The sequence below is a fragment of the Lissotriton helveticus genome, chromosome 7, assembly GCF_964261635.1.
Source record: "Lissotriton helveticus chromosome 7, aLisHel1.1, whole genome shotgun sequence".
Lineage (NCBI taxonomy): Eukaryota > Metazoa > Chordata > Amphibia > Caudata > Salamandridae > Lissotriton > Lissotriton helveticus.
The window spans coordinates 1,509,966,528-1,509,992,332 of record NC_136068.1 but is presented as its reverse complement, the minus strand read 5'-3'; the positions used below and the strand labels follow the sequence as shown (position 1 = coordinate 1,509,992,332).

The following is a 25,805-nucleotide window of genomic DNA, read 5'->3' as shown; positions in this document are numbered from 1 at the left end:
GCCAGAGCACCATCTCACACGATTCCAAGCACTCTGCCTTCAGGATTGTTAAGGCCTGCTATAGGAGTGACTGATAGGAGATCTGTGTGCCCATTTTAGGGTTAGATATAGGTATACTATATCTAAAGCAAAGGGCGAGTACACCACCTTGCCCCAGCTGTCGTGCAGCCAGTTGTGTCAGTTTAGTTAGTCAGCCCAGGGGTGGCATAATACATGCTTCAGCCCCTGGGAGACTTCTGGGTGCACCTCAGCCCTGGGTACAGGGACTTGGAGAGGGCCCAGTGCCAATTCAGTACCTGAGTACAATTTGGATAGAGAGAACAGCTAGGCTGTGGGTCTGATTAGCAGGATCACAGCCAGGGAAAGTCGTAAACCAGTGTAGCAAAAAGCAAAAATCTGGGTGATCATAGGATTGCAGACCCTACTCTCCTACAGCTCCTGCCAGTCTAGTCTTCCCTTCGTGAGGCGGTGTACAGGGGAATCTCCCAGTGGTGGGTGGGATCTATCTAGGGTCGTGTCTGTTACTGAATTGAAATCACCCCCGATTAGGACCGGACCCGCCAAGAAGTGTGCAAGCGTCCCCGATATTCCCGTCAGGAAGGTCAACTGGTCAGTGTTTGGCGCGTATATGCTACACAATATTACGTCCTTGCCTCGTAGTCTGCCCTCCACCACCACATATCTGCCCTCGGGGTCCACCATGTGTCTGGTCGCCTGAAATGGGGTGCCCGCCTGTATCCATATTAGAGCTCCCCGGGCGAAGGCTGAATAAGTGGTGTTAAAGATCTGGCCCCTCCACCTCCTCTGCAGTGCCATCCCCTCAGGTTTCGTAAGGTGTGTTTCTTGTAGCATCGCTATATGCACCCCCCTGCGGACCAGGTATGCGTGTACTTTGTGCCTTTTGGTCATAGAGTCAGCCCTCGTACATTCCAAGTCACACATCGCAACACATTTGCATTAGCCATCGTCCCATAGGTCCCGTCCTCCCCTCCATCGCAATCCCAACGCAGCATGAGTGGTGGTGTCCCCCCAACTAGCTCCCGGACTAGCTGACATTTTCATTCCCCTACATCCCAAAACCAACCAACGCCTGAAAAAGAAAGCAACCCCAACAATCCCCTCTCCCCCCCCCCCAGAACAGGCCCCAATACCGAACTATTAGTACCCATCCAAACTGTTTCAAACCTTACAATGTCCCTACTAAATCACGGTCGTAACCGTGAGTGCCTTAAGGGAAAACGGGTTGTGGTCTAGGCCAAGAGGTGGTTACGAAGCCCCCTCCCCCCGCATCTTCTCTTTAGCAGCGGTCTGACTTCCCGGTCAGTGCCCTCTTAATCTAGGTACCTTACAGTCCGTGGAAACCCACCCTCTGCAGAAGTGTTCACTGGCCACCGTCTTTGCTTCATTTATTCAGGATGTCTTCAGCCGTTTGCGGAGTCACCAGCGGGCCCTGGGTACTGTGCGTTTCTGAGTGCTCCGTCTCCGACCCCGTGCCGCGACCATCCGAGTTTGAGGCCTGTGCCGACGGGGAGGCGCCCGATCTCGACAACGATTCCACTGCTTGTAGTGCAGCCTGCAGCTCCATCTCCGTCTGGGAAACCGAAGGTTTCCGCGATTCCTGTCTTCTCCAGCGTAGTCTCTGCGATTTCAGAGTCTGCGTTTGCGTACGCTCCCTCTCTTTCTCCTCCCGGGTTCTGGCAGCGTCCGTGCCCGCCTTGTATGTCTCCCACAGTCCCAAGCAGCCGCCGATGTAGGGAAGAAGTGTGTCTTGTCATCCAGTATCACGCGTTGCTTGGCTGGAAAGAGCAGGGAGTATCGAATGCCCTCATTTCGTAGTTCGCGTTTGATAGACAAAAGGAGGCTCACAGTCTCTGCGTGTCAAAGGTGTAGTCAGGGAATAGGGTCACTTTACTGTTCGCTACTTGGAATGGTCCAGCTTCACGGGCTCTCTGAAGCAAAAGGTCTCTGTCTTTATAGTGCAGCAGTTTGGCTACGACCGGCCGCGGGGGCAGGCCCGGCTTAGGAGGTCGAGCCGGAACACGATGAGCTTGTTCCAATGTAAAGAATGGTGATAAGCCTTCCGGTGCCACCACGGTCTTGAGCCAATTGTCTAAAAACTCGACCATGTCTCCCCCTTTCGTTTTTTCCGGCAGGCCCACTATTCGGACATTACTGTGTCTACTTCTATTTTCGGCATCCTCGGCCCTCCTCTCCAACGTTTGTATCCTGCCCAGAGCGTCCGTGAGCATCTCCTCCATGCTTTTGTGGGCCGGGGCCAGCGCCCCCAAGGTGTCTTCGGCCTCTTTGACCCTATCTTTGAGTTTGTCGTGGTCAGCCCTCAGGAGCCCTAGTCCCGACACTACCTACGCAATATCATGCTGCAAAGCGTCTCTCGTGGCCGCAATAGCCTCCAGTATGCGGTCTTGGAGTTGTTGCAAGTCCGATGGCCCCACAGGACTTCCTTCCGATGCGTCCGAGGTTGCAGCTCCCTCCGGCTTCCCTTTGGTTTTCCCCATGGTGGCTGTTCGTAAGGCACGCCGCCGCCGGCAGTCTATGGTGCAGCTGCTGGGTGGGCTCAGTAGTCCCCGGTAGGTCTCGGAATTGTAGGAACTATTCGCCCCAAGCTTCAGTGGCGTCGTCGTCCCCAGACGGGGAATCCAAGGTCTCAGCCCAGCCCCAGGCCACTCGCCCCCATGTGCGTGGACTCTGCAGCCGTAAGGTGGTCTCTCCTGCCCCTTTCTCCCCTGCGTAGCTTTCTGGGGCTCAGTCCCGGTGCTACCAGGTGCTTAGGGGTTCACCGCCATGTCCGGCAGCCATAGGGGCAGGATCCCCGGGCCCAACTCTTGCTCTATTTAGTGGCAGGGGTGGCACTCTTGATGCGGTCTTCTCGATGAGGAGGCCCACTCCCTAACCACAGCCCGCACTGTTTTGGGCCCTTTTTGATGTGCTCCAGTGGAGGAGATGTCGTCCCCAGGTCTGGTTGTCCCAGCGGAAGGTCGTCCCGCTGCAGCACCACTTCGGCGGGATATGGGTGCCTCCGATGCTCCCCTCCGGGCTCAGCACCCTCTCCCGTACTCTCGAGGCACTCAGAGGCCTCTCATCCGCATCCGGAGGCCACAGGAGAGCCTCCCTCCTTCCAAGCTGCGGCGCAGGGCCCCCCGGAGGCACTCTGTTTAATCCCTGCCCGCTGCTCCTCTGCGTGGGATCGGTGCGCGCAGCCTCCCTCAGCTTGTCCCCACAGCTTTCCTCCCTGCTCAGCGGTGGCAGCCACGCCGTCGGGCTCCTCCGGTCATCCGAATCGGCCGCAGGTGTCCCTAATTACTCGATCTATCCGGCTATGGGGTCTTGCAGCAGCAGATCCCGCAGAGCGTGGGATACCTGTTCTCTCTGTCAGGTGTAAGCGCCGGTTGTCCAAGGGAGTCCGCCTTCCGTCCGCTTCCGAGCCTCCTCCTGCCTTGGCGGGCAGGCTCCTCGCCTCTTGATTCCTCAATCGGCCTCCAAAAGCTGCCTCTCCGGGGCCAGGATTGCTCCACCGCTCTCCGGGTCCCTCTCTATGCGGCTCCGCCGCTCAGCGTCCCACGGCAGGAGGCAGGCGTAGGACCACCTAGGCAGTCGCCTCAGCGGAGCCTCTATTCCCTCCGCAAGCTCTCCGTCGCCATCTTGACACCAAGGTCACAGTGCAGTCCAAATCCCGGATCGGTGGGGGTCCCAGAGGCCACGGGACCTCCCCCGGTCGATCCTTTCACAGAGCGGTCGTCCCCCCCTCGGCACGACTCTCGGAGCTGTGCCTCCCGTCAGGGCCCGCGCCCTATTCCAGTCCGGTGCCCGCTGCGGCCGCCATTTTGCGTGGGATCGCACGCTGGTCCAGAATCGCTCGTTCTCCGCTGGCGGGCACTCCCACGGCTCCGTTCTCGGAGGCGCGGTCCAGGCTCCCGCTGCCTTCGGTCTGTAACTTTGGGCGTTCGCGGGTGCTGCCGCACCTTTTAACAGGATATCTGCGGGGAACGGGTGCGGAGCTCCGAGCTCACGCCTCATTCCCCTCGGCTCCTAAGCCACGCCCCTGGAAATGTGTGCTTCACTGGTGTTTTGTGATACTGAATGAAAATGTGTTTCTAACTTGGGCCACTCCAAGATTAGCAAGTGGAAACTGATAAGCGGGTGCAATAATCCACGACAAGCTGTATCAGATCAGCTGATGCTGTCCAGATCTAGGTGCCTTGGTGAGCCTTTAATCACATTTGTCATTACAAGAAACAAGGGAACCCAAAAGTAGCAATTGGTCTGGGACCTTTGGGGGTATATCGTATTTCAAAAAACAATGGTCCCAAACGTTAAAGACAATAAGGCAATCCAGATAAATATAGACCAGAATTGGAATCTATATTTTACTGTCCAGCCGGACAGACTTTTTAATAGCATAAATAGTAATATATATCAAAACATTTGTCAGAACAATTTACCAAGCGGGACACAGCCTGTGTCCAGCGATCACAAATACAGACTCAACGTCCGTGGGGGCGCTTTAATAAGAAAAGAAATATTGTGGGATTTTCTGATAGCTCCGCTGAATCCTCTGATAATTCAGACAATAGCAACGCAGCAAACACCCCCCGTAGAACTCCTTTTTTAGAGCGAGGCCAGACAGAACAACCCAAGAGGGGAAGAGGCAAACAAACACAACGATGGCCAAACCCACCGGGAGAACGATTCACCCGCAGACAACAGTACCAATGGTGAATGCTGACTCACTTAATACTGGGAATAATACTGTTATACTTGACACTGCCGTCCTGCCTATTTTTAATCTAACTAAATATTCCCTAACACCTTATGAACTATCGGTTCTTGGTAAAGGACTCTCTTTTGTCCCAACTGTTAGACCCAACTTCCTTGAAGTTCAAACCGAACTGTTGAGATTCTTTAGGAAGATTAGACTTCATAGCTTCTTCCTATTGAATCCCTCTAATCCTCCAGTGGCTAATACTCCTTTCAGGCCTCCTTCCACGTTTTCCCCGACTGGAAGCATGATACCAGGTGAAATCATTACTTTCGAGAAACTTGTAATGAAGGAATTTGAACAAATTTAGAACAATAGACCATTTATTCCTTATAACATTTCTCTGGCTGAAAAACATGCACTGGCAGCCTTAAAAAATAACCACTCAGTCATCATTAAGCCAGCCGATAAGGGCGGTGGTATTGTGTTGCAAGAAACAGATAAATACCAAAATGAGATTTTGCGCCAATTAAACAACAATGCGCATTACTGTAAACTCTCGTCCAATCCCACTAGAGAGATACAAGAACTAATAAGAAAAGTTACTACTGAAGGGATGGACTCTGGATTTATCTCCAAAAAAGAATTTGATTTTCTGAACACCAAGTCACCTAGGACGCCAGTGTTTAATACACTGCCGAAAGTCCACAAAAATATTGAAAACCCTCCAGGCAGGCCCATAGTTTCGGGCTGTGGATCTGTCCTTGAGCCCCTGGGTCACTATGTTGATCATTTTATCAAAGACTTTGTGCCCAAAACCCAATGCTATATAAGGGATAGCACGGGTATGATTAACTTAATAGAGGGCTATCCTTTTGATCCCACATCTGAGGTACTTTGTACCTTAGATGTGGAATCACTGTATACTAACATCCCTCAAAGGGACTCACTGCTGGTTATGGAACAAATCCTGGATACTAGACCACGCCCCCATACAGTACCGACTGTTTTTATTTTGCAGTTACTCGAGATCTGTCTTACTAAAAATGTCTTTGTATTTAATGATCAGTTTTATGGACATGTGAGAGGAACGTCCATGGGAGCGATTTTTGCTCCCAACCTGGCTATCCTCTATATGGACAACTTGGAGTGCCAACGCATTCTTTCTCCGGTGAATCCCTTCCACGTGGTATCTCACTGTGGAGGAGATACATCGACGATATCTTTCTGATATGGCACGAGTCCATCGATCTCCTGGCCCAATTTCAGCATTGGCTTAATAACAACTCCAATGGTCTACAATTCACTTTAACCACTAACAAACAGGAAATTCCCTTCCTTGACTTAAACATTATTCACAATGATGGGAGGTTGGTCACAAGCCTCTATCGTAAACCAACGGAACGGAATACATTACTTAGTTATCAGAGTCATCATCCACGCGCGTTGCGCGATTCCCTTCCATTTTCACAGTTCCTTCGTCTTCGAAGGAACTGTTTCCATAAAGAAGACTACTTTAGGGAAGCTAACATCTTGACTAATAAATTGACCGTGCAAGGTTACCCTAAAAAACTGATACGACGATCTCTCAAAAGGGCTTGGTATTGCCCTAGGGAAACACTGCTTGAACCAAAAGAAAAAAAGTCGCAAAACCGCATTGTTTGTGTTACCACATTTTCTCCAATCTCAAATGCTCTCAAAAAAAGCATAAATAAGCACTGACATGCCATCAATGTAGGCGTTCTGAATCTTGAGCGCCCTTTATTCGCCTTTAAAAAGTCGAAGAACATCAAAGAGCATCTTGTAAGAGCAGTACTGCCATCGGCGAATAACAGAAACACTCTTGAGGATATATGGGGGCTCCCTAAAGTAATTGGGCATGTAAAATGCGGTTCATGCAGTGTTTGTGATAGCACAATTGAGGGGAAGGATTTCTTGTTTGAACAGATCATCTTTCGACGACAACATCTTACTAATTGCAACAGCTCTAATATAGTTTATGCAATTTTCTGTCCATGCGATTTAATATACATAGGACAAACAACTCAAAAAGCAAGACTGCGAATTGGACAACATAAGAGCAGAATTCGGTGCAGGACACCTAATGCACCTCTTGTGGATCACTTTGTTGCAAAGAACCACAGTGAATCTGAACTAAAATGGACAATCATTGATGCCGTAAAAAGCCCTCCAAGAGGAGGCGACCTGGGTGCCCTGCTCAACAAAGAGGAGCTCAAGTGGATTTTGAGAACTAAAAGTATCCATACTGGACTGAATCGGTTGGAGGATTGGACCTCTTTGCTGTAAAGACATTTGGTAGGATCCGTATGATGTGTATCCTGATGGAACACTCTAGAGTAGGATTCCTGATATACACTAATTCGTAGCTATTTTTTTCAAGAAAATGTCTTATTTGTCCTCTTGATGGATATGTGTAACAACTGTACAAACACTGGTGTATATTTATGATTGCTTTTGCTTTTGGGAATAATTCTGGAATTCATTCTCGTTTGTATACTGTAAAATGCTAATTTGTGTTCAAAAGTTTCAGGCTTTTCTCCTGACGCTGGATGTGTAAAAATACTCTTCTAATATGCACTCACGATACACTTACTTCACACTATTGACTTGTAAATATGCTATTTCATTCACGATATTCTTTTCACACTACTCCTTTGTAACATGCTATCTACCGTCCTTCTGCTGTGTTTTCTCAGTCCTATCAATATTACCCATTCCAAAATGGCCAAACCCCTTTTCTGGGATAGATTTGGGAGGTTGCCCTGGTAACAGATGACCCTGAGTAGAGGCAAGTTTTTCTGCATTAATGTTTCTGAGCGCCATCTAAAATTGAAATCTAGTTTTGTCCCTGTCTAGTTATTATTCCTTCTTACTGCTATGGCTTACCGGCACCTTACAAGATGGCCGCGCTTTTACGCTCGGATCTCGGCGTGTCCGCGAGTCACATGACCACGGATCCCGAATAGCGTTCTATTCAAAATTCAGCCCTCCCGGCCTCGGCCACGCTGCAAGTATTCACTCGTTTGTCCTCCAGATCCCCCCATTGTGGCGGACTTCGGCTACATTGCTGGTAAGTTCCTGATGCCCTAATCCTTGTGTCTTCCCCACGGTCCGATGCATATTAGGCATTCAGGCATTTCGGGAATCAGATCACTTAGTGACTGTCCTGTTTATTTTGCCAGGTCTCATCATTTGTTTTCAACTGGCAACCGACCTGAATATGGGTAAGCATTTTGAATGCAGAAGCTTCGTTCCCTCCTGTCCCCTTAGTTTCAGATATTGTGCTGACTGTCTGGATTTTTTGCATTTTAGGACCTGTTCCCCTAATTTGGAACAGAGAATTGGTAAGCCGTATGTGATTTTTTATGGTATTACGAATACTATTCCAAAATTTGGATTTATTTACCCCCTGTTTTTTCAAACACTAGGACAAGATATCGGACATAATTATCCGGTCCCATATCTATCCCTTTGACGACCCTGTCCCCTTGTTTTAACATCGAGGTATGCCATTTCTTAATTTTGGACAGAATGGCTCTCTAAGTGGCTTTATTACTTTCTTCTTTTCTTTTCTCTTTATTCCCTCGCTCCACTGACTATCGTATATCTTGTTTTGGGACCATCTGGTTACGATATTGCTTCACTGAATCTTCTACACTCAGTACCACCTTTCCCATATGGTATATCTGCCGCACTTTCACTCAGGTGACAGCATGCGCTCTAGATGACTCAAGGGGACTTTATGTTTTTTCAGGCTGGGTTCTGGGCCTGCACTCGTTTGAACTATCTCTTGTAACTGCGTCAGACTGCTTAGACGTAATATATGATTTTGAATGATTTAAACATGTTTATTGTTTCCCCTTTCTCTCCCCTGACGTTCCTTATTTTGGAATGTTTTGTCTCTGTAATGGTTGGTTATTCACCATTATTCTTCTCTTTGTATGTTATGTTGATGTAATGAAATTTATATTGTGTTGATTTTTTTATGTTGGGCAACTGATATTTTAGGCATGTACTCATAAGTCCTGATAATGATCTGAAATTTAAAAGATCGAAACGTCGTCGACATTGCTACACTTGATGATTGGAATACTGTATTAGAAAGATCACAGAAAAGTGTACTTTTTATATCACTGTCTGTCATAACTGTGGAATATTTACAGACTGCCCTTTTTTGCCTTTGTGTGTATGTCATTTGGTTTTGTATTTGTGATAGCTGGACACAGGCTGTGTCCCGCATGATAAATTGTTCTGACTAATTTTTTGATATATATATTACTATTTATGCTATTAAAAAGTCTGTCCGGCTGGACAGTAAAATTTAGATTCCAATTCTGGTCTATATTTATCTGGATTGCCTTATTGTCTTTAACGTTTATTCACATTTGTGGCTCATCATGTGGGGATGGCATTCTGAGCTGTAAGTGGACATAGGGGATTGTAATTGGGCCGCAAACATGGTCATTTGGTAAATGGTAGTTGCCCATGGGTATGTGATGATGTAATTCTTGACATGGCAGCAGCCTTGCTATAAGTGTAATAATTTTGAAAAAAGGCTTGTAGCTCCTATACCTACTAATTCATTTTGCACATATACTTTCTCCCCCTTTGATAATTTTGCTTCCTCTGAGGTCATCAGGATCGAAGGTCACATGATATCACATCGTGCAACACCACCAGGGTGCAGTTATGTGATGTCACTTCCTGTTAAAGGTCAAAGGGCAGATTATGTTACTACCGCTACCCCAGGCACTTTGGAATTGACATCCATGCAGACCAACGGGTGAGAAGAGTGACTGAATATTTGTGCATTTATGTATGTGAGTGAGTATTTTTTAATGATTTCTTTAGGACAAGAGACCTAGGCTAATGCTAGACCAAAAAATGCAGCACCTGAAAAAAGTTACACTTTTTGAGAGTCTAAAATGTGTTAAGGAACGCAGAAAATTTAAGAATTAAAGTTAATAAACCATTTGTAAGTCTTTATCCATATTGTCCAATAAGATGCCTGCTCAAGGAGGTGAACCACTGCAGTTCTTAGCATCGATAAAATGCATCTTGTCCTGATGAAGACTTAAAAATAGAATACCCTGTTGATTAATGTGTTTGAGGACAAACCCAAAGAGAAGTGGCATACAAATAATTATATTTTCAAAGACAGAATAGCCAAATATCCAACTACTCATCTCAACTATTGACTGTGGTTTAGACAGCATTATTACATTTGTTCTCTGAGAATATACATTCTTGGGTGGGAGGATTCATAAAATTGCAGATGAAATATTGAACTATGAAAATATTGAATCAACGATAAGGGCTAACACTATTGTCAAGGTAAGTAGATGTGGAATTAGAAAGAAATCAATACCTCCTAGATACACTTACCATGACAAAGTATTCTCAGCCCTTACTGTGGATACCACATTTGAGTTGTTCGATAGTAATAACTGCAATATTGTGGCATTAAACCCTTGTAAGAACAAGATGCACTTGTGCTATGAGAAAATGAACAGAATTCCCATACCTTTACGCATGAAAGAGCTCTTGGTCTGGTCGAATGCATCAGCTAGAAGGGAAAAGTTAGCCATTTTGTTATCCTTCATTCTTTCGAAGGTTGCATGTTTTACCACCAGATCAATGGCCTGGTCATCCAACTCTTCCCCCAGGAACTTACAGATCTTCACCACGGCTGCTCTCAGATCCTGGAAAAACAAAAATAAAATCCCATTAACACTAAAGGGCATAAGTGACTCCAGGGCACTTTTTAGTTGAAAAGATGGATCCTTGTGCACACAGTTTGACTAAGCATGCAGTTTATGAAAGGTAACCTTGTATTTCTGTATTTCTGCTTTTAACACTAACATTTATAAGACAGAACCAACCTAAACATTTACCTTCTAATAGTAGGTATTTCTTCACCTAATTAATAGTTGGGTATTTCTGTACATTATCACGTGCACTTTTTAATATGGTACATGTCTTTTGATAGGTTCAAATGGCAATACAGCATTATGACTAAAGCTCTGCAGGTAACACCAGCTGTATATTAGGATCAATGGTCAGCCTACTCAATATGATCCACAATTTTCCTGGATAAAGTAAACCCAGATATTACACGTCAAATCATGTTGTTAAGTTATGTCCAGAGATGCAAACGTAGAACTAGGGAACCAGGTTTGAGTTACAGCATCAGCTCAACATCCTGTGATTCTTGGCAAATTACGTAATCTCTCCATTCCAAAGTGAATTTGACCTTGTGCAATGTGACTGGTGCTCAAGTAAAGCGCTCCAATGCCATTGGGTTGAGTTGGCACTATATAATACAGCAAAAAAATGTATGCACGCAGTGGAACACTTCATTTTTTAGAGAATGTTCTGAAAATGTAGTCGATGATTTAAATACCTTGATGCAATGCTAGATAAAGATTTCGCTCTGAAGCCCTTAGGTTAGACACACTATCTAAACCATATTGCTTCAAAGATATAGGTGAATAAAAAATCTTTCATATGATCCAAAAATATGACAGATGTTCAGCAGTTGAGGTAATTGCTATCTACACTTTTTAGTGGGCTGCTGAAACAATCCTATAGGTGGTCACAATTAGGATAACATTGTCATTCACATGAATATGTATCTGAACTTCCTCTGTATCGAACAGCTCATGGTGGTGAAATAATCTTCTTCAAGGTCACCTTTGTGACCTTCAAAGCATAGGCTGAAAAAAAGCTTAACACATTAGTGCAGAAAAAAAGAAAATCACATGCTATTTTCTGGGATATCTTCTAATCTCTAAGAATCACTTTTCAGAAAGGGAAGAGATGCAATACGTTATGGCCAACAGAGTACTAGATAACTGTATATCCAAGATTTTACATGCTGCGATGCTCAGGGCCTTCTTACTCTTAAATCACCGTTTTGTTCTCCATTACTATGAGAGGAAGTTTCTGACCCTTAGAATGCGGCACAAACACCCATAGATCCTGTAACTTGCAAGTGTATGATATGATGTATCAGTGCAATGTTCTAGAACCACCAGTTTTTAAATTTATCCTAGGTAGTAAGTCCTGTTCTGTCCCCAATACACGTCAAGACAGTTATTTTGTTTATTTTATTTTTATTTATTTTATTTAGAGAGTTTTATATAGCGCGAACATGACCCTTGGGTATCAGAGCGCTTCACAGATACATTTACATGGTATTGGGGAATACTTTGCATAAACATTGCCATACTATGAGTGAGGTAGGTCGTATAAGCTATGTAGTAACATTTCCCTTGATAAGCGGTAGGTAAGGTATAATCTAAGGTATAGGGCTATATAGAACATAAGTACATATACATATATTTCGTACATCATTACCATATAGCTGCTGGTGAGAGAGGCTAGATTGGCTTCGTGTGTGACTGGCTACTTTTAATTATTTTTAACACTGTATTTCCACATTTGTGATTAGCGCTTTTCAGCGCTAGCGCTCTGCCTGTATTGCGCTGATTTTAAGAGCACACCTGCTACATCTTGATCTTGATCGCCGCTCTCGGCGCAACGTATGTAATTTGACCGCCTCCCTTGGCGCAACGTTCTTGAACTAAATACCTGCATCTCTTTACTTGTATTTCGCTGTCCCCGGCTCCTGGCACCGATCCGCCACGGCTTGTGCCGTTTGCAGCGGCGGTGGCCACACGAGCGCACACTCACTTCCGCCCTGCATCCCCACTTCCGCCCTGCTGGCCAATTGGCAGGTGAGCGGTCTAGTGGATTGTATTGCTGGGTATATTTAAATCGAGCTTTTCTTCAGTCCGGGGCTAACTGCTGGTGAGAGAGGCTAGATTGGCTTCGTGTGTGACTGGCTACTTTTAATTATTTTTAACACTGTATTTCCACATTTGTGATTAGCGCTTTTCAGCGCTAGCGCTCTGCCTGTATTGTGCTGATTTTAAGAGCACACCTGCTACATCTTGATCTTGATCGCCGCTCTCGGCGCAACGTATGTAATTTGACCGCCTCCCTTGGCGCAACGTCCTTGAACTAAATACCTGCATCTCTTTACTTGTATTTCGCTGTCCCCGGCTCCTGGCACCGATCCGCCACGGCTTGTGCCGTTTGCAGCGGCGGTGGCCACACGAGCGCACACTCACTTCCGCCCTGCATCCCCACTTCCGCCCTGCTGGCCAATTGGCAGGTGAGCGGTCTAGTGGATTGTATTGCTGGGTATATTTAAATCGAGCTTTTCTTCAGTCCGGGGCTAACTGCTGGTGAGAGAGGCTAGATTGGCTTCGTGTGTGACTGGCTACTTTTAATTATTTTTAACACTGTATTTCCACATTTGTGATTAGCGCTTTTCAGCGCTAGCGCTCTGCCTGTATTGCGCTGATTTTAAGAGCACACCTGCTACATCTTGATCTTGATCGCCGCTCTCGGCGCAACGTATGTAATTTGACCGCCTCCCTTGGCGCAACGTTCTTGAACTAAATACCTGCATCTCTTTACTTGTATTTCGCTGTCCCCGGCTCCTGGCACCGATCCGCCACGGCTTGTGCCGTTTGCAGCGGCGGTGGCCACACGAGCGCACACTCACTTCCGCCCTGCATCCCCACTTCCGCCCTGCTGGCCAATTGGCAGGTGAGCGGTCTAGTGGATTGTATTGCTGGGTATATTTAAATCGAGCTTTTCTTCAGTCCGGGGCTAACTGCTGGTGAGAGAGGCTAGATTGGCTTTGTGTGTGACTGGCTACTTTTAATTATTTTTAACACTGTATTTCCACATTTGTGATTAGCGCTTTTCAGCGCTAGCGCTCTGCCTGTATTGTGCTGATTTTAAGAGCACACCTGCTACATCTTGATCTTGATCGCCGCTCTCGGCGCAACGTATGTAATTTGACCGCCTCCCTTGGCGCAACGTCCTTGAACTAAATACCTGCATCTCTTTACTTGTATTTCGCTGTCCCCGGCTCCTGGCACCGATCCGCCACGGCTTGTGCCGTTTGCAGCGGCGGTGGCCACACGAGCGCACACTCACTTCCGCCCTGCATCCCCACTTCCGCCCTGCTGGCCAATTGGCAGGTGAGCGGTCTAGTGGTTCTCTCCCCTTGTGTACTTAATGACTCAATGGTGGAAGCGCAGCGGACGAGCGCAGCGGGAACGCCGACTTCGCGCCGAAGTCGTGCCAAAGTCCTGCCCGTCTGCGCCCGTCCGCGCCAGCACGGGCCCTGGGCCTAGCTCCTCTGCACATATTCCTCTCTCCTACTCTCGTTCCGCCCTATTGCTGCTGTGGAGACCACTCTGCCCCTCGCATACCGTTCTGAACTGTCAAAAGGCTCCCATATCCTGCTCCCACAGCTCCCTGGCCTTGGACTCCCTCGAATCAAGCACCGACAGCTTGTCGTCCTCGTTCTGGAACTTCCCCTCCCCTGTGCGCACTGTACCCCCCACCTCACACAATTCCTCACCAGATCTGACCTTCATTAGCATTAACTGTAGGTCGCTCTCAAAACACAAGAGAGATATTTTTGACCTCCTGGAGACAGATCGTCCTGCTGCCATGTTTGTAACCGAAACCTGGCTTAATGACAGCTCTGGCCCTGATATTGCCATGGCTCTCCCCAATGATTATACCTACGTGGGGCGAAATCGAACGCTTAAAGACGGCGGGGGAATTGCTGTCATTTTCAAGAGAGAATTCTCCTGTAAATGGGAAGACCTTGACCTCCCTAACTGTGAAGCGGGCTTGTTTAAATTAACTCTCTCTCCGCAGTTTACCTTAACAGGTACCCTGATTTACCGTCCGCCGGGGTCAGCTAGCGGCTGGGCTGCTGCACTTCCCGAACTCATCGCTCCTTTTCTAGCACAATCTACCAATTTCACTATTGTTGGGGATCTAAATATTCATTTTAACTCTGTCTCGTGTGCCATTGCTAAACGCCTCATACAGGATCTTGAAGCTCTTGACCTACATCTCCTTAATTCCGACCCTACTCATAAGGCCGGTAACCTCTTAGACCCCATCATTTCCAACCTGACAAGTATCTCCTATCAATCTTCTACTCCTGTTCTCTGGTCAGATCACTTTGTTGTTAATTTCTCTATTAAAACATGTGTAGCTGAGACCTTCAGGCCAGACCCTCCCCATAAAGCGAGCAGGAACTGGAAACGCCTAGATCTAGATAAATTAAACTCTCTCCTTGCCAACTCCACACCGTCAGTTTCCAACATAACTATTAAAGAGCTGCCCGCCGTTAGATCATGGCTAACTACAGCTCTGGACTCCTGCCTCCCTACCCAAAAAAACAAATCTCAAGTTCATCACCCTCCTGCTCCCTGGTTTAATGACTCTCTACGCCTTGAAAAATCCAACTGCAAAAAATTGGAACGTCTTTGGCGTTCAAAGTATAACCCTGAGCATAAAGCTAAATACAGGTCCGCTCTTAAAACCTACCATGCGGCATGTGACACCGCTAGAGCCAAATTTGCCAACAATACCATACTTACGGCTCAAAACAGGCCCAAGGCCCTGTTTAAAATAGTTAAGGAGCTCTCAGGTGCTTCCTCTGCTCCTAAAGATCCCTGTCTAGACACTGCACAGTGTAATGCTCTAGCCAACTTCTTTCGTGAAAAGATTGATAAAATCTACGCCATTTTTAATTCCGCTCCTGCCGCCTCTACTCACGTTGCTCAAGATCCCGATAACTGTCCCCTGGACACTTCTCCCTGTTCCTTGCCTACCACTACCCAACTGCTCTCTTGGGATTGCATTTCTCCCACGCTCCTAAAAAAGTACCTCCAGGACATCAAATCTGGTTCTCCCCTTGACCCTTTGCCCCCTCAAGTTCTGTGCTCCCTCGACCCAGCTCCACTCCACATTATTTTAGATGTCCTGAATGCTTCCCTGGTAGAAGCGACTGTCCCTAATGAATGGAAGCACGCAATGGTGGTGCCATTATTAAAAAAGGCCAACGCAGACCCCAACAATCCCTCCAACTTTCGCCCTATTTCGTTGCTCTCTTGCTTCTCCAAGATTTTGGAGAAGCATGTTAATTCTTTACTTAGCTCCTTTGTTGAATCCATCAATTTCCTTCATGGTTCTCAATCCGGTTTCAGGGCTGGCTTCTCCACAGAAACTACTCTTCTTGGCGTGTCAGAAACCATCAGACGCCAAGTGGATAATGGTGAGACGGTGGCACTCATCTTGCTTGACTTGAGTGCCGCTTTTGACACCGTCTCCCATTCCATCTTATTGTCCACCTTGGAGGCAGTTGGTGTCGGTGGTACCGCCCTGGCCTGGATTGCTAACTTTTTGTCTGACCGCACGTTTCAAGTTTTTTCTTCCACATCTGTATCATCTACTCTCCCTTCCTCTCACGGTGTTCCCCAGGGGTCTATCCTCAGTCCCCTTTTTTTCAACCTGTATGTGAGGCCTCTTGCGTTCCTGGCTGAACAGGCTGGCCTCACAATTTACTCCTACGCTGATGACACCCAAGTCATCTACTCACTGTCTACTAATAAAAACCTCCCCTCTTCCTCTCTCCAAGTTGGGCTGAAGCATATATCGGACTGGATGCTGAAGCACAAACTAAAGCTTAACGGGGATAAAACAGAGCTGCTCCTGTTTGGCCCTGACACCTCTCTCTGGGGCCCACACCATTGGCCTCCGGAGATGGGTCCTCTACCCACTCCATCAGTGTCTGCTCGCAATCTTGGTGTGATCTTCGACAACCAACTTACTTTCAAACAACACGCTGTGAAGGTTGCAGCCACCTGTACTACCATCATCAGGTGGCTGAGAAAGATCACATGGATGCTGCCTACAGACACCTTGAGGACCGTCGTCCAGGCTCTTGTCATCTCACGCCTGGACTATGGGAACATCCTTCTCTTAGGTGCTGCCAAAGAGGTAACCAGGAAGTACCAGGTGGTACAGAATATGGCAGTCCGCCTGATTTCTCACCTTCCTGCCAGATCTTCGGTCACTCACCACAGGCGGAACCTGCACTGGTTGCGCATTGAAAGCAGAGTGCACTTCAAAGCACTCTGCTACATGCATAAAATCATGACTGATAGAGCCCCCCGCTATCTCTCTGCTCTGGTTCAGCAATACATCCCCCCCCGTACACTCAGGTCCTCATCACAGAACAAATTTAAAATTCCACGGATCAACAGAGCCAAAATGGGAGGCCGTTCGTTTGCTCTGCTGGCCCCATCCTTATGGAATTCTCTTCCTCAGTCTCTGCGCACGGAATCGTGCTTTCTGAAATTCCGTAAGGGAATAAAAACCTGGCTCTTCAACAACTAATGTCCTTCCCTCCTTTCCACTGCTCAGTTTGCTCTAGCGCCGGGAAACCTCCGGGTAGCTGCGCGCTCAATAAATGTAATAATAAATAAATAAATAAATAAATAGTGCGTGGGTTAGGAAGTACAGAGATATGTAGTGAGCATTTCCCTTGATAAGAGGTAGGTTAGGTATAAGTCTAAAGTATAAGTTATATATTAAACATTTCCCGTAGCTAAGCGGTAGGTTAAGTATAAGTATATAAGGAACCTATCTTAGCATATGTACTCTGGATTCATAAGAATAGAAGGGGATAGACATCGGTGTTACATCTTTCTCTATATTTTCAGATTGCGTCAGCCCGGTTATTCTACTAATCTATTATTTCTGTAATTTGTACTACAGTTCAAATGATTTGCATTGTCTTTTATCTGTGTATTCTTCAATCCGTTTCTGGGTAAATAAAGTATCTCCAGCTTGTCCGGACTAGTATATACTTTCTCTTTCTTCCATTCAATGTTCAGATTTGACACATATACGTGGTGGCGGCGTGGTCCTTTCTTGGCTATGTAAAGAACTTACTCATTAGGAAGATCTTTGTTTCCCTTTTGAATGTTGTTGTGTTTGTAATTTTTCTGATATTTGGAGGGAGTGAGTTCCAAATTCTAGGGGCTGCCCCTGAGAAAGCTCTGTCGTATGTTTTCTTTTTCCGGAAGATGGGTGGTTTCAGCATCAGCATATTGGCGCTCCTTACTGGTCTGCTTCCTCCAGACAGCTCAATCTTCTGGGCCAGGTATCTCGGCGTACTGTAGTGTACAGCTTTGTGGGTAACACATGCCATTTTGAATTGTATTCTGGCTTCGTATGGGAGCCAATTTAATGCTTTTAGATGAGGGGAGATATGGTCGAATTTCCTTGAGCCGGTAATGAGCCTTGCTGCTGCATTGAGGCACGCCTTCAGTGGTGCAGTGGAAATTTTTGGTAGGCCAGCTAAGGTTGTACATCCGTATTCAATCCTTGAGATTACTAATGATTGTATTGCCAGTTTGAGATCTGCTGGTGAGATGAATGGTTTCACTTTCCTTAAGTAGTTCAGGTGAAAGCGGGCATTTTTTGCCATTGAGTTGATATGGGCTTTCATTTCTAGGTTTTTATCTAATGTGATTCCTAGTGATTTCGCTGAGTCCACTAGCGTAGGGGTGCAATTCAACGCTGTGATCAATCTGGTCCATTCTTCTACCTCTGAGTGGTTCTTTGGTGGTGAAATTAGTAGGAATTCGGTTTTTTGTGCATTGAGTTTCAGGTGATTACTTGTTAGCCATCTCAATGTCATTTTTAAAGTCTCATTCAATAACTTGATGTTTATGCATTCCATATATGTATTTTCTAATTCTAATACATATCTAATCTACTGAAAAGAATGATGAACCATAGATCAAAATGTATTTGTATGTAAATAGTCTGCAAATGTAATAAAACATTTCAATTCTCTGTTAATTTGTAATTCTATAAAAATCCTCTACTTTGAACAAGGATTAAAAAGATGAACAATCTTATATTTCTGATCATGAATGGGATTAAAATTGACAATTCAATTCCCTCTATTTTACTTTATTTAAATCATCAATTTTGTTAAAGTGTAAACAAGTTTTTAAAAGAAGTATGCAAATCAAACACAGGATTATCTTTGACGATGTGCTAAAAAGACTGATGCAACTACCAGTATGAAGTGTGAATACGTAGTTGCAGTAACATGATGTTATGTTATGTTATGTTAAGGTGAGCTTATAGAGCGCTCTGTCACCGTGGGTTTCCTGGCGCTGATCAGTTTTGGCCCAGAGTTTCTAAGGTTGGTTGAGTAAATTGTCAGTCAGTCAATGAACTTTATTCGGCATTTAAAAAATACCATAAAAGTACATAAAATGGTTCACACATTAAAAATACATTTCAAGGGTCCCATACATATACATTTCATCTACATATATACTCATTCTCCCATTGAAGTCCTCAACCTAACAGTGAAGTAGAAGTTTCCCTTGGCAGGATTAGCACATGTTAATATTGGACAATTACATTTGAAAAATATGACAAAAACATATATATATATAAAAACTTGTATCAAATTTATTATTTTGTTAAAAACATGGAAAATTCACACAATAAAAATAATTGTACTTAGTCACAATTTGTACTAATTAAAAATTCTTACAGTATTAAATGAAACAAGGTTTATCAACATGAGATACCAATTTAAACCATAACTAACAGTGCCACATAGTTCATCAATTAAAAACACAACACAAAAGAGAGACAAACAAAAAGACAATATGATTTGTCATTAAGACTTAGCACATCGAGTATCTCAATTTCAAGCAGCCAATCCTGGGCACATTTAATTCTTGCGATATACAGGATAGGCACGAGTACTCAATTATGCAAATTGTGTAGCGTCGACGCGTTTCGATGGCTTATTTCAATTTTGTGCCATCTTTTTCAAGACTGTATTTTCAGGTCTCTCTTGGTCAGCGGCACTGGGTGGTTGCCTTGAGGTTTAAGAAATCCTGTGAGTAAACATATTGCTATCAGGATTTGTTACTGTGTTTATGGATTAACATTACTACATCTTTCAATACATTTTAACCTGTATACATTAGGTATCATTTTATCTCAAACAACAACTTTTTCTGCTGGATTTGCATAATTTGCGTAGGATTTGGTTCGAATTGGTGTAACATGCAGTATCGACTTTTCAATCTACATTACTTGGAAAGATAACCCTCATACAGTCCATAGTACCTGTAAGCCATCAGTTCTATAGATTTCATTTCTAAACATTTCTTGAGATCCGCAATTTTAGGTCAAACTTAATTTTCATTTTACTTCAGTGGCAGATACATATTCATAGGACCTAAATTAGCCTCATCATTTTCGGGCATCCATATATCCAGTATTATCATGTGTGCTTTTGATATACATATTTGTCTACCACCCTTCCATAGACAAGGCCCATTGGAGATGGGACAGAATGATTTGCATTCTGTGTATTACACCTGACCTCACCCTTTTTCATGGCCAGATGGATACGTTATTATTGTTATATAATAATTGTTACCTTTATCTCATGTTTAAGGTGCAGCTCTTCTGGATATTCAACATCAGCATCATAGAATTAAAGGCTGGTCTGGAAAATAATAAGTTGTTCTTTTTTAAAATTTTTAAAATGGTCCTAAAAAGGATGATTCCTATTCATTACAAGTTGCACTTTTTTTGTATAAGTACCTTTTTTCTAATTTAACCCTATTTTTACCTGAGTTGCTGCTATGGTCTTTTCTATTGCTTCCTCTTGTACCAATATGATGGGGTCTTGCACGAGCATGCAGGAACAATATCTATAAGAGGAGGAGTATTTCTATTTTTATCATACATACAGCCATCCTGTTTCTTATACTGCCTTCCTGACATTTTGTTTATATTTGACAGTGGCATATAACTATTTTTTGGGATTTACCAGCGCTGGTCGGGTGTGGAGTAGCCGAGGCGGTAACACGCAAACGGTAAGAAATGACAAAATCACGGAGTCCCCCGGTTTTGAGAAAAAGTATTGTTATAATCAGGGGGTGGCAATATTTAGACCTAATCCAGCCCCTTTGTCTCCATCTAATCCCACGCAGATAATAAAATATCGTTTCACGGCGTAAAGCATCCACCCCTTCAAGACGCTGTAACTAAAGGATAGAGGTGGGTTACATGCACACGGAACGGGGTAATTGATATAATAAACAAATATTACTCAAGCAAGTGTCCAATGTATGTTACTCTCTTATAGACAAAATCGAATACAGAGAGCAACGTTACTTTAGAAAGGCGGGCATGGTCGGATAAGCCATATGACACGGACATTTTAAAAGCAACAACATCTTAAACAGGTAAATCCCAAAAAATAGTTATATGCCACTGTCAAATATAAACAAAATGTCAGAAAGGCAATATAAGAAACAGGATGGCTGTATGTATGATAAAAATAGAAATACTCCTCCTCTTATAGATATTGTTCCTGCATGCTCGTGCAAGACGCCATCATATTGGTACAAGAGGAAGCAATAGAAAAGACCATAGCAGCAACTCAGGTAAAAATAGGGTTAAATTAGAAAAAAGGTACTTATACAAAAAAAGTACAACTTGTAATGAATAGGAATCATCCTTTTTAGGATCATTTCAAAAATTAAAAAAAAGAACAACTTATTATTTTCCAGACCAGCCTTTAATTCTATGATGCTGATGTTGAATATCCAGAAGAGCTGCACCTTAAACATGAGATAAAGGTAACAATTATTATATAACAATAATAACGTATCCATCTGGCCATGAAAAAGGGTGAGGTCAGGTGTAATACACAGAATGCAAATCATTCTGTCCCATCTCCAATGGGCCTTGTCTATGGAAGGGTGGTAGACAAATATGTATATCAAAAGCACACATGATAATACTGGATATATGGATGCCCGAAAATGATGAGGCTAATTTAGGTCCTATGAGTATGTATCTGCCACTGAAGTAAAATGAAAATTAAGTTTGACCTAAAATTGCGGATCTCAAGAAATGTTTAGAAATGAAATCTATAGAACTGATGGCTTACAGGTACTATGGACTGTATGAGGGTTATCTTTCCAAGTAATGTAGATTGAAAAGTCGATACTGCATGTTAAATCAATTCGAACCAAATCCTACGCAAATTATGCAAATCCAGCGGCAAAAGTTGTTGTTTGAGATAAAATTATACCTAATGTATACAGGTTAAACTGTATTGAAAGATGTAGTAATGTTAATCCATAAACACAGTAACAAATACTGATAGCAATATGTTTACTCACAGGATTTCTTAAACCTCAAGGCAACCACCCAGTGCCGCTGACCAAGAGAGACCTAAAAATACAGTCTTGAAAAAGATGGCACAAAATTGAAATAAGCCATCGAAACGTGTCGACGGTACACAATTTGCATAATTGAGTAATCGTGCCTATCCTGTATATCGCAAGAATTAAATGTGCCCAGGATTGGCTGCTTGAAATTGAGATACTCGATGTGCTAAGTCTTAATGACAAATCATATTGTCTTTTTGTTTGTCTCTCTTTTGTGTTGTGTTTTTAATTGATGAACTATGTGGCACTGTTAGTTATGGTTTAAATTGGTATCTCATGTTGATAAACCTTGTTTCATTTAATACTGTAAGAATTTTTAATTAGTACAAATTGTGACTAAGTACAATTATTTTTATTGTGTGAATTTTCCATGTTTTTAACAAAATAATAAATTTGATACAAGTTTTTATACACATATATATATATATATGTTTTTGTCATATTTTTCAAATGTAAGTGTCCAATATTAACATGTGGGCTTGATTAGCTAATCCTGCCAAGGGAAACTTCTACTTCACTGTTGATAAGTACCCTATTCCCCTGGTTGAGGGGGGCTCTCTCTTTTCAATTCAAAAGTCCTCAACCTAACAGCAATCTTAATAAAATTCATTATAAAAAACAGCTTGTGGGGGTCATTGGCCTTTTGTACAAACAACAAAGCAAGCTTGGCACATTTAAACTTTGACTGTTTTAAAATACCCACTAAAAATTTACGCCTTGGAACAGAATAAAATGAACATAATAATACAAAATGAAGGGTATCCTGCAGAGACCTATTGTCGCAGCCGCAGGTACCCTTCTGCTCAACCGTTTGTTTAAAACCTGCAGGATTTGCCAGGATATGATGTAAAAGATTGAGCCTAAAACGAGTCATATAAAATCTTTCTTGGGCATTATATAGTAGTGCTAAGTAGGGTTCCATCCCCCCTTCTGTTTTAAGCGCTCTGTAGGCTCGGACTGTTACTTTCGGTTCTTCTCTGCATGCCCTGTGAGCCACAGCCCGCTCCCTAAATATATTTTTCACTCTCACTTTCTTCTGGGTTATCGAAAAGGTTCAAGCAGCCATGTCCTCCAGCATAGACTTTATATATCTAAGCCACGGGATACTCATTCCATATCTCTTTTCAGGCAATCTAAAATAATTTGCCTGCTAAACGCTGCCTCATCATTAATCCAAATATCTTTACCCAGGCTAAAAGTGGTCTGACCTTTATTAAATCTGAGTAAATTAATTAAATCTATCGACGCCTGCAGGCCGCAAGATGTGACACTGTTATTGACAGTCCTGCATTAATTTGTAAAGGGCTATGCTCTGTAGAATAAAAGGGCTAAGCGTAGTGCAAATCAAAGATTCAAACATTTCACAAGCCGGTTGACTGCTCTAACTAAATGGAGGCTAAAAGGTTAAAAATTACATAAAAATGGCCCCATATCAAAGTCTATGTCTTGTCCAACACTGACATTATCGTATGAGCGTGCATAAAATTACAAAGTGCCATGTGCTTTAAACTGTACTTGGTCAAAGCAGAGGTATGAAATCGAGTGATGTAAAAAAAAGATTTGTGCAGACACCAAGGATTTTAAAACCTTGGTGCACTAACAACATGCAGTCTCAAAGAACAGTACTCGCTCATGAAGCAATACACAGCCAGCTGTGCATTGCGTTTTGTGTGATGGCAGGATAGTTAGGGTCTTCAACTTAACAGTCATCAAAGAAATAGTTTTTAAGCTAAAACAAGATGACAACCATCTGCTGGCTGCCTGACTGCTATGACCGCATATACACCTTTATTCGGTGAAGGTGATCTGATCTAGGATGGATTAAGTTCCAACAGATGGAGGTGGCAAAGCTGCGTTCATAAATGCCTTTTCTGCTGTTTTGAGGAATCTTATGAGGCTTACTATTATTTGCAGGTATGCTCCTTTCGAAAGGAAGTCAACAGTCACCGAACCTGACCTTAACACGTGATTCATATGGATGCTTCGCTTTCTGGCCCTAGCGAACAGGCCGGATTGAGAGAAGGCGACAGAACTGGTGGGTAGCAAGGGCCATAAGCAGGTGATTTCTGGAGGGTCTTTCTCCCCTCCTATCTATTACCTCTACAGGGGATTCACCTGCTGATACTAGACTATGCATAAGAGAGAGAGAGAGAGAGAGAAAGAAAGAGAAAGCGAAAGAGAGAGGGAGAGGGAGAGGGAGAGGGAGAGGGAGAGGGGGAGGGGGAGAGGGAGAGGGAGAGGGGGAGAGGGAGAGGGAGAGGGAGAGGGAGAGGGAGAATCAGAATCTTTGTCAGAGGCCACACCTACTTCTCTCTGGCTCCACCCACTTCCTTCATTGGCCCCACCCACTTTCTATATGAGCTCCACCCACTTCCTCAACTGGCACTGCAAAAAGACATGAATTTCAGCAAAGGAGCCTTCCTCATAGTAAGGTTTGATAGGAGGTTCCCCTACTACTTCTACTTCTAGGAACATCCAAGCTAGTGTCCTACGCTCAATATTTCATCAGCCTCAAATCACACATGCAGTCTGTCTTAAAAAAACATTATTACCTAGCTGCAGGCGGGTTAGAAAAGCACAACATTCTGATAATACAGTGCTCTAAATGGGATTTTACAGCCACAAGAAACTCACTAAAAGAGATATCACAGAAATACTACTCAGTCCTGAAGCAGCACCCAGGCGGTGTAAAATGCACTGAATGCATTTGGCTCAAATAATTAACTGTAGCTGCAGTTAAACATACCTAATGAAGTATTTGCACAAGTCATCCACAGCCCCAGCCTGTGCCTGTACCTCCCTGAGCTGAAGATTCCTAAAATAGGAACCTCTTTCCCAGTACTGCTCTCTCCACAAGCCCAGGCTTTCCCTCCTGGCCCTGAATATTCCTGGCCTAGGAGCATCTTTCCATAGTCCCAGCCTATCGCCTCCCACAGCACTGCTGTTATCAGAACACCTGTGACCTGTCCACACCCCCGGGTATAGCTCCCTCTGGCAGCTGTCCCTGTTCTAGGAACCTCTCTCCACAGTCCCATGCTGCCTCTTTTGTTGCAGCATTGTCTACTAAGAGCCTCTCTCTGCCTCTCTTCTCCTTCAGACCCTCTGGAGCCTGCTGGACCCCTCCGAGGACCCTCCTGCTCGCTGCCAGAAGTTTGAGGCGAACCTCTTTGCCCAGGGCCGGTGCCAGCACTTCTTCCTTTAGCCTGCTGCCTGAGGTACCACCGGCTGGGCCACGGGGCTCAGCCTGGTAAGGGCTGGCCTCAGCCGCCATGACTATTTCAACAGGAGCCTGGGAAGTGGGAACAGACACCGCTGCAGGGGGTGCGTTCTCTCGAATTACGCCACCTCTCTCTGACCCCGGAGTCTCTTACTGTCTGTGACTGTGACCTAAGACCCCTCTGTGCCACCTTAGCGGCCCTCACACACACTGTGGCTTCGCTGGTGATGCCTCTCTGACCCCTGAGTCTAGCACTCTCTGCGACCCCCCAGTGATGTCTCTCTGCATGCCGTCTGCCCCCTGTGTCTGGTGGTACTGTCTGAGGCTGCGAGGCACCAGTTCTGTCCCTCTGCCCCCTGCCCCAAGTGTGGTACTCTGTGGCCTCTGTGATGTCGCTGTGACTCTGCCCCTTGAGGCTGGCACTGTCTGAGGCACCAGTGTGTCCCACTATGAGTGACCCTTTCTTGTGAGCAAAATCAAGCAATGAAGACGAGGGAATCATATAGATATCAGGAATTGCACCCATTTGAGTCTAGCTGCTAATGTTTCAGATTGCTTATGTGTGACATTTTCATACATTCAGCAGATTTATGAGTCATTCAATGACTAAATGTGTGGCACTTTCTTGCGACCAAAATCATGCAATTAATTCAATAGAAATAGACAAATA

General features: G+C 44.5%; 1 protein-coding gene across 5 annotated transcripts in view; it reads right to left on the bottom strand.

Moving 5' to 3' along the window:
• LOC144767510 (sulfotransferase 2B1-like) overlaps window positions 1–25,805 on the bottom strand; it is an 858,831-nt gene that overhangs the window by 125,685 nt on the left and 707,341 nt on the right. For all 5 annotated transcript variants that reach the window (XM_078650929.1, XM_078650931.1, XM_078650927.1 and 2 more), the window contains one exon: window positions 10,263–10,440. In XM_078650929.1, coding sequence (XP_078507055.1) covers window positions 10,263–10,440 — 178 coding nt within the window. The remainder of the gene's footprint in view (window positions 1–10,262; window positions 10,441–25,805) is intronic.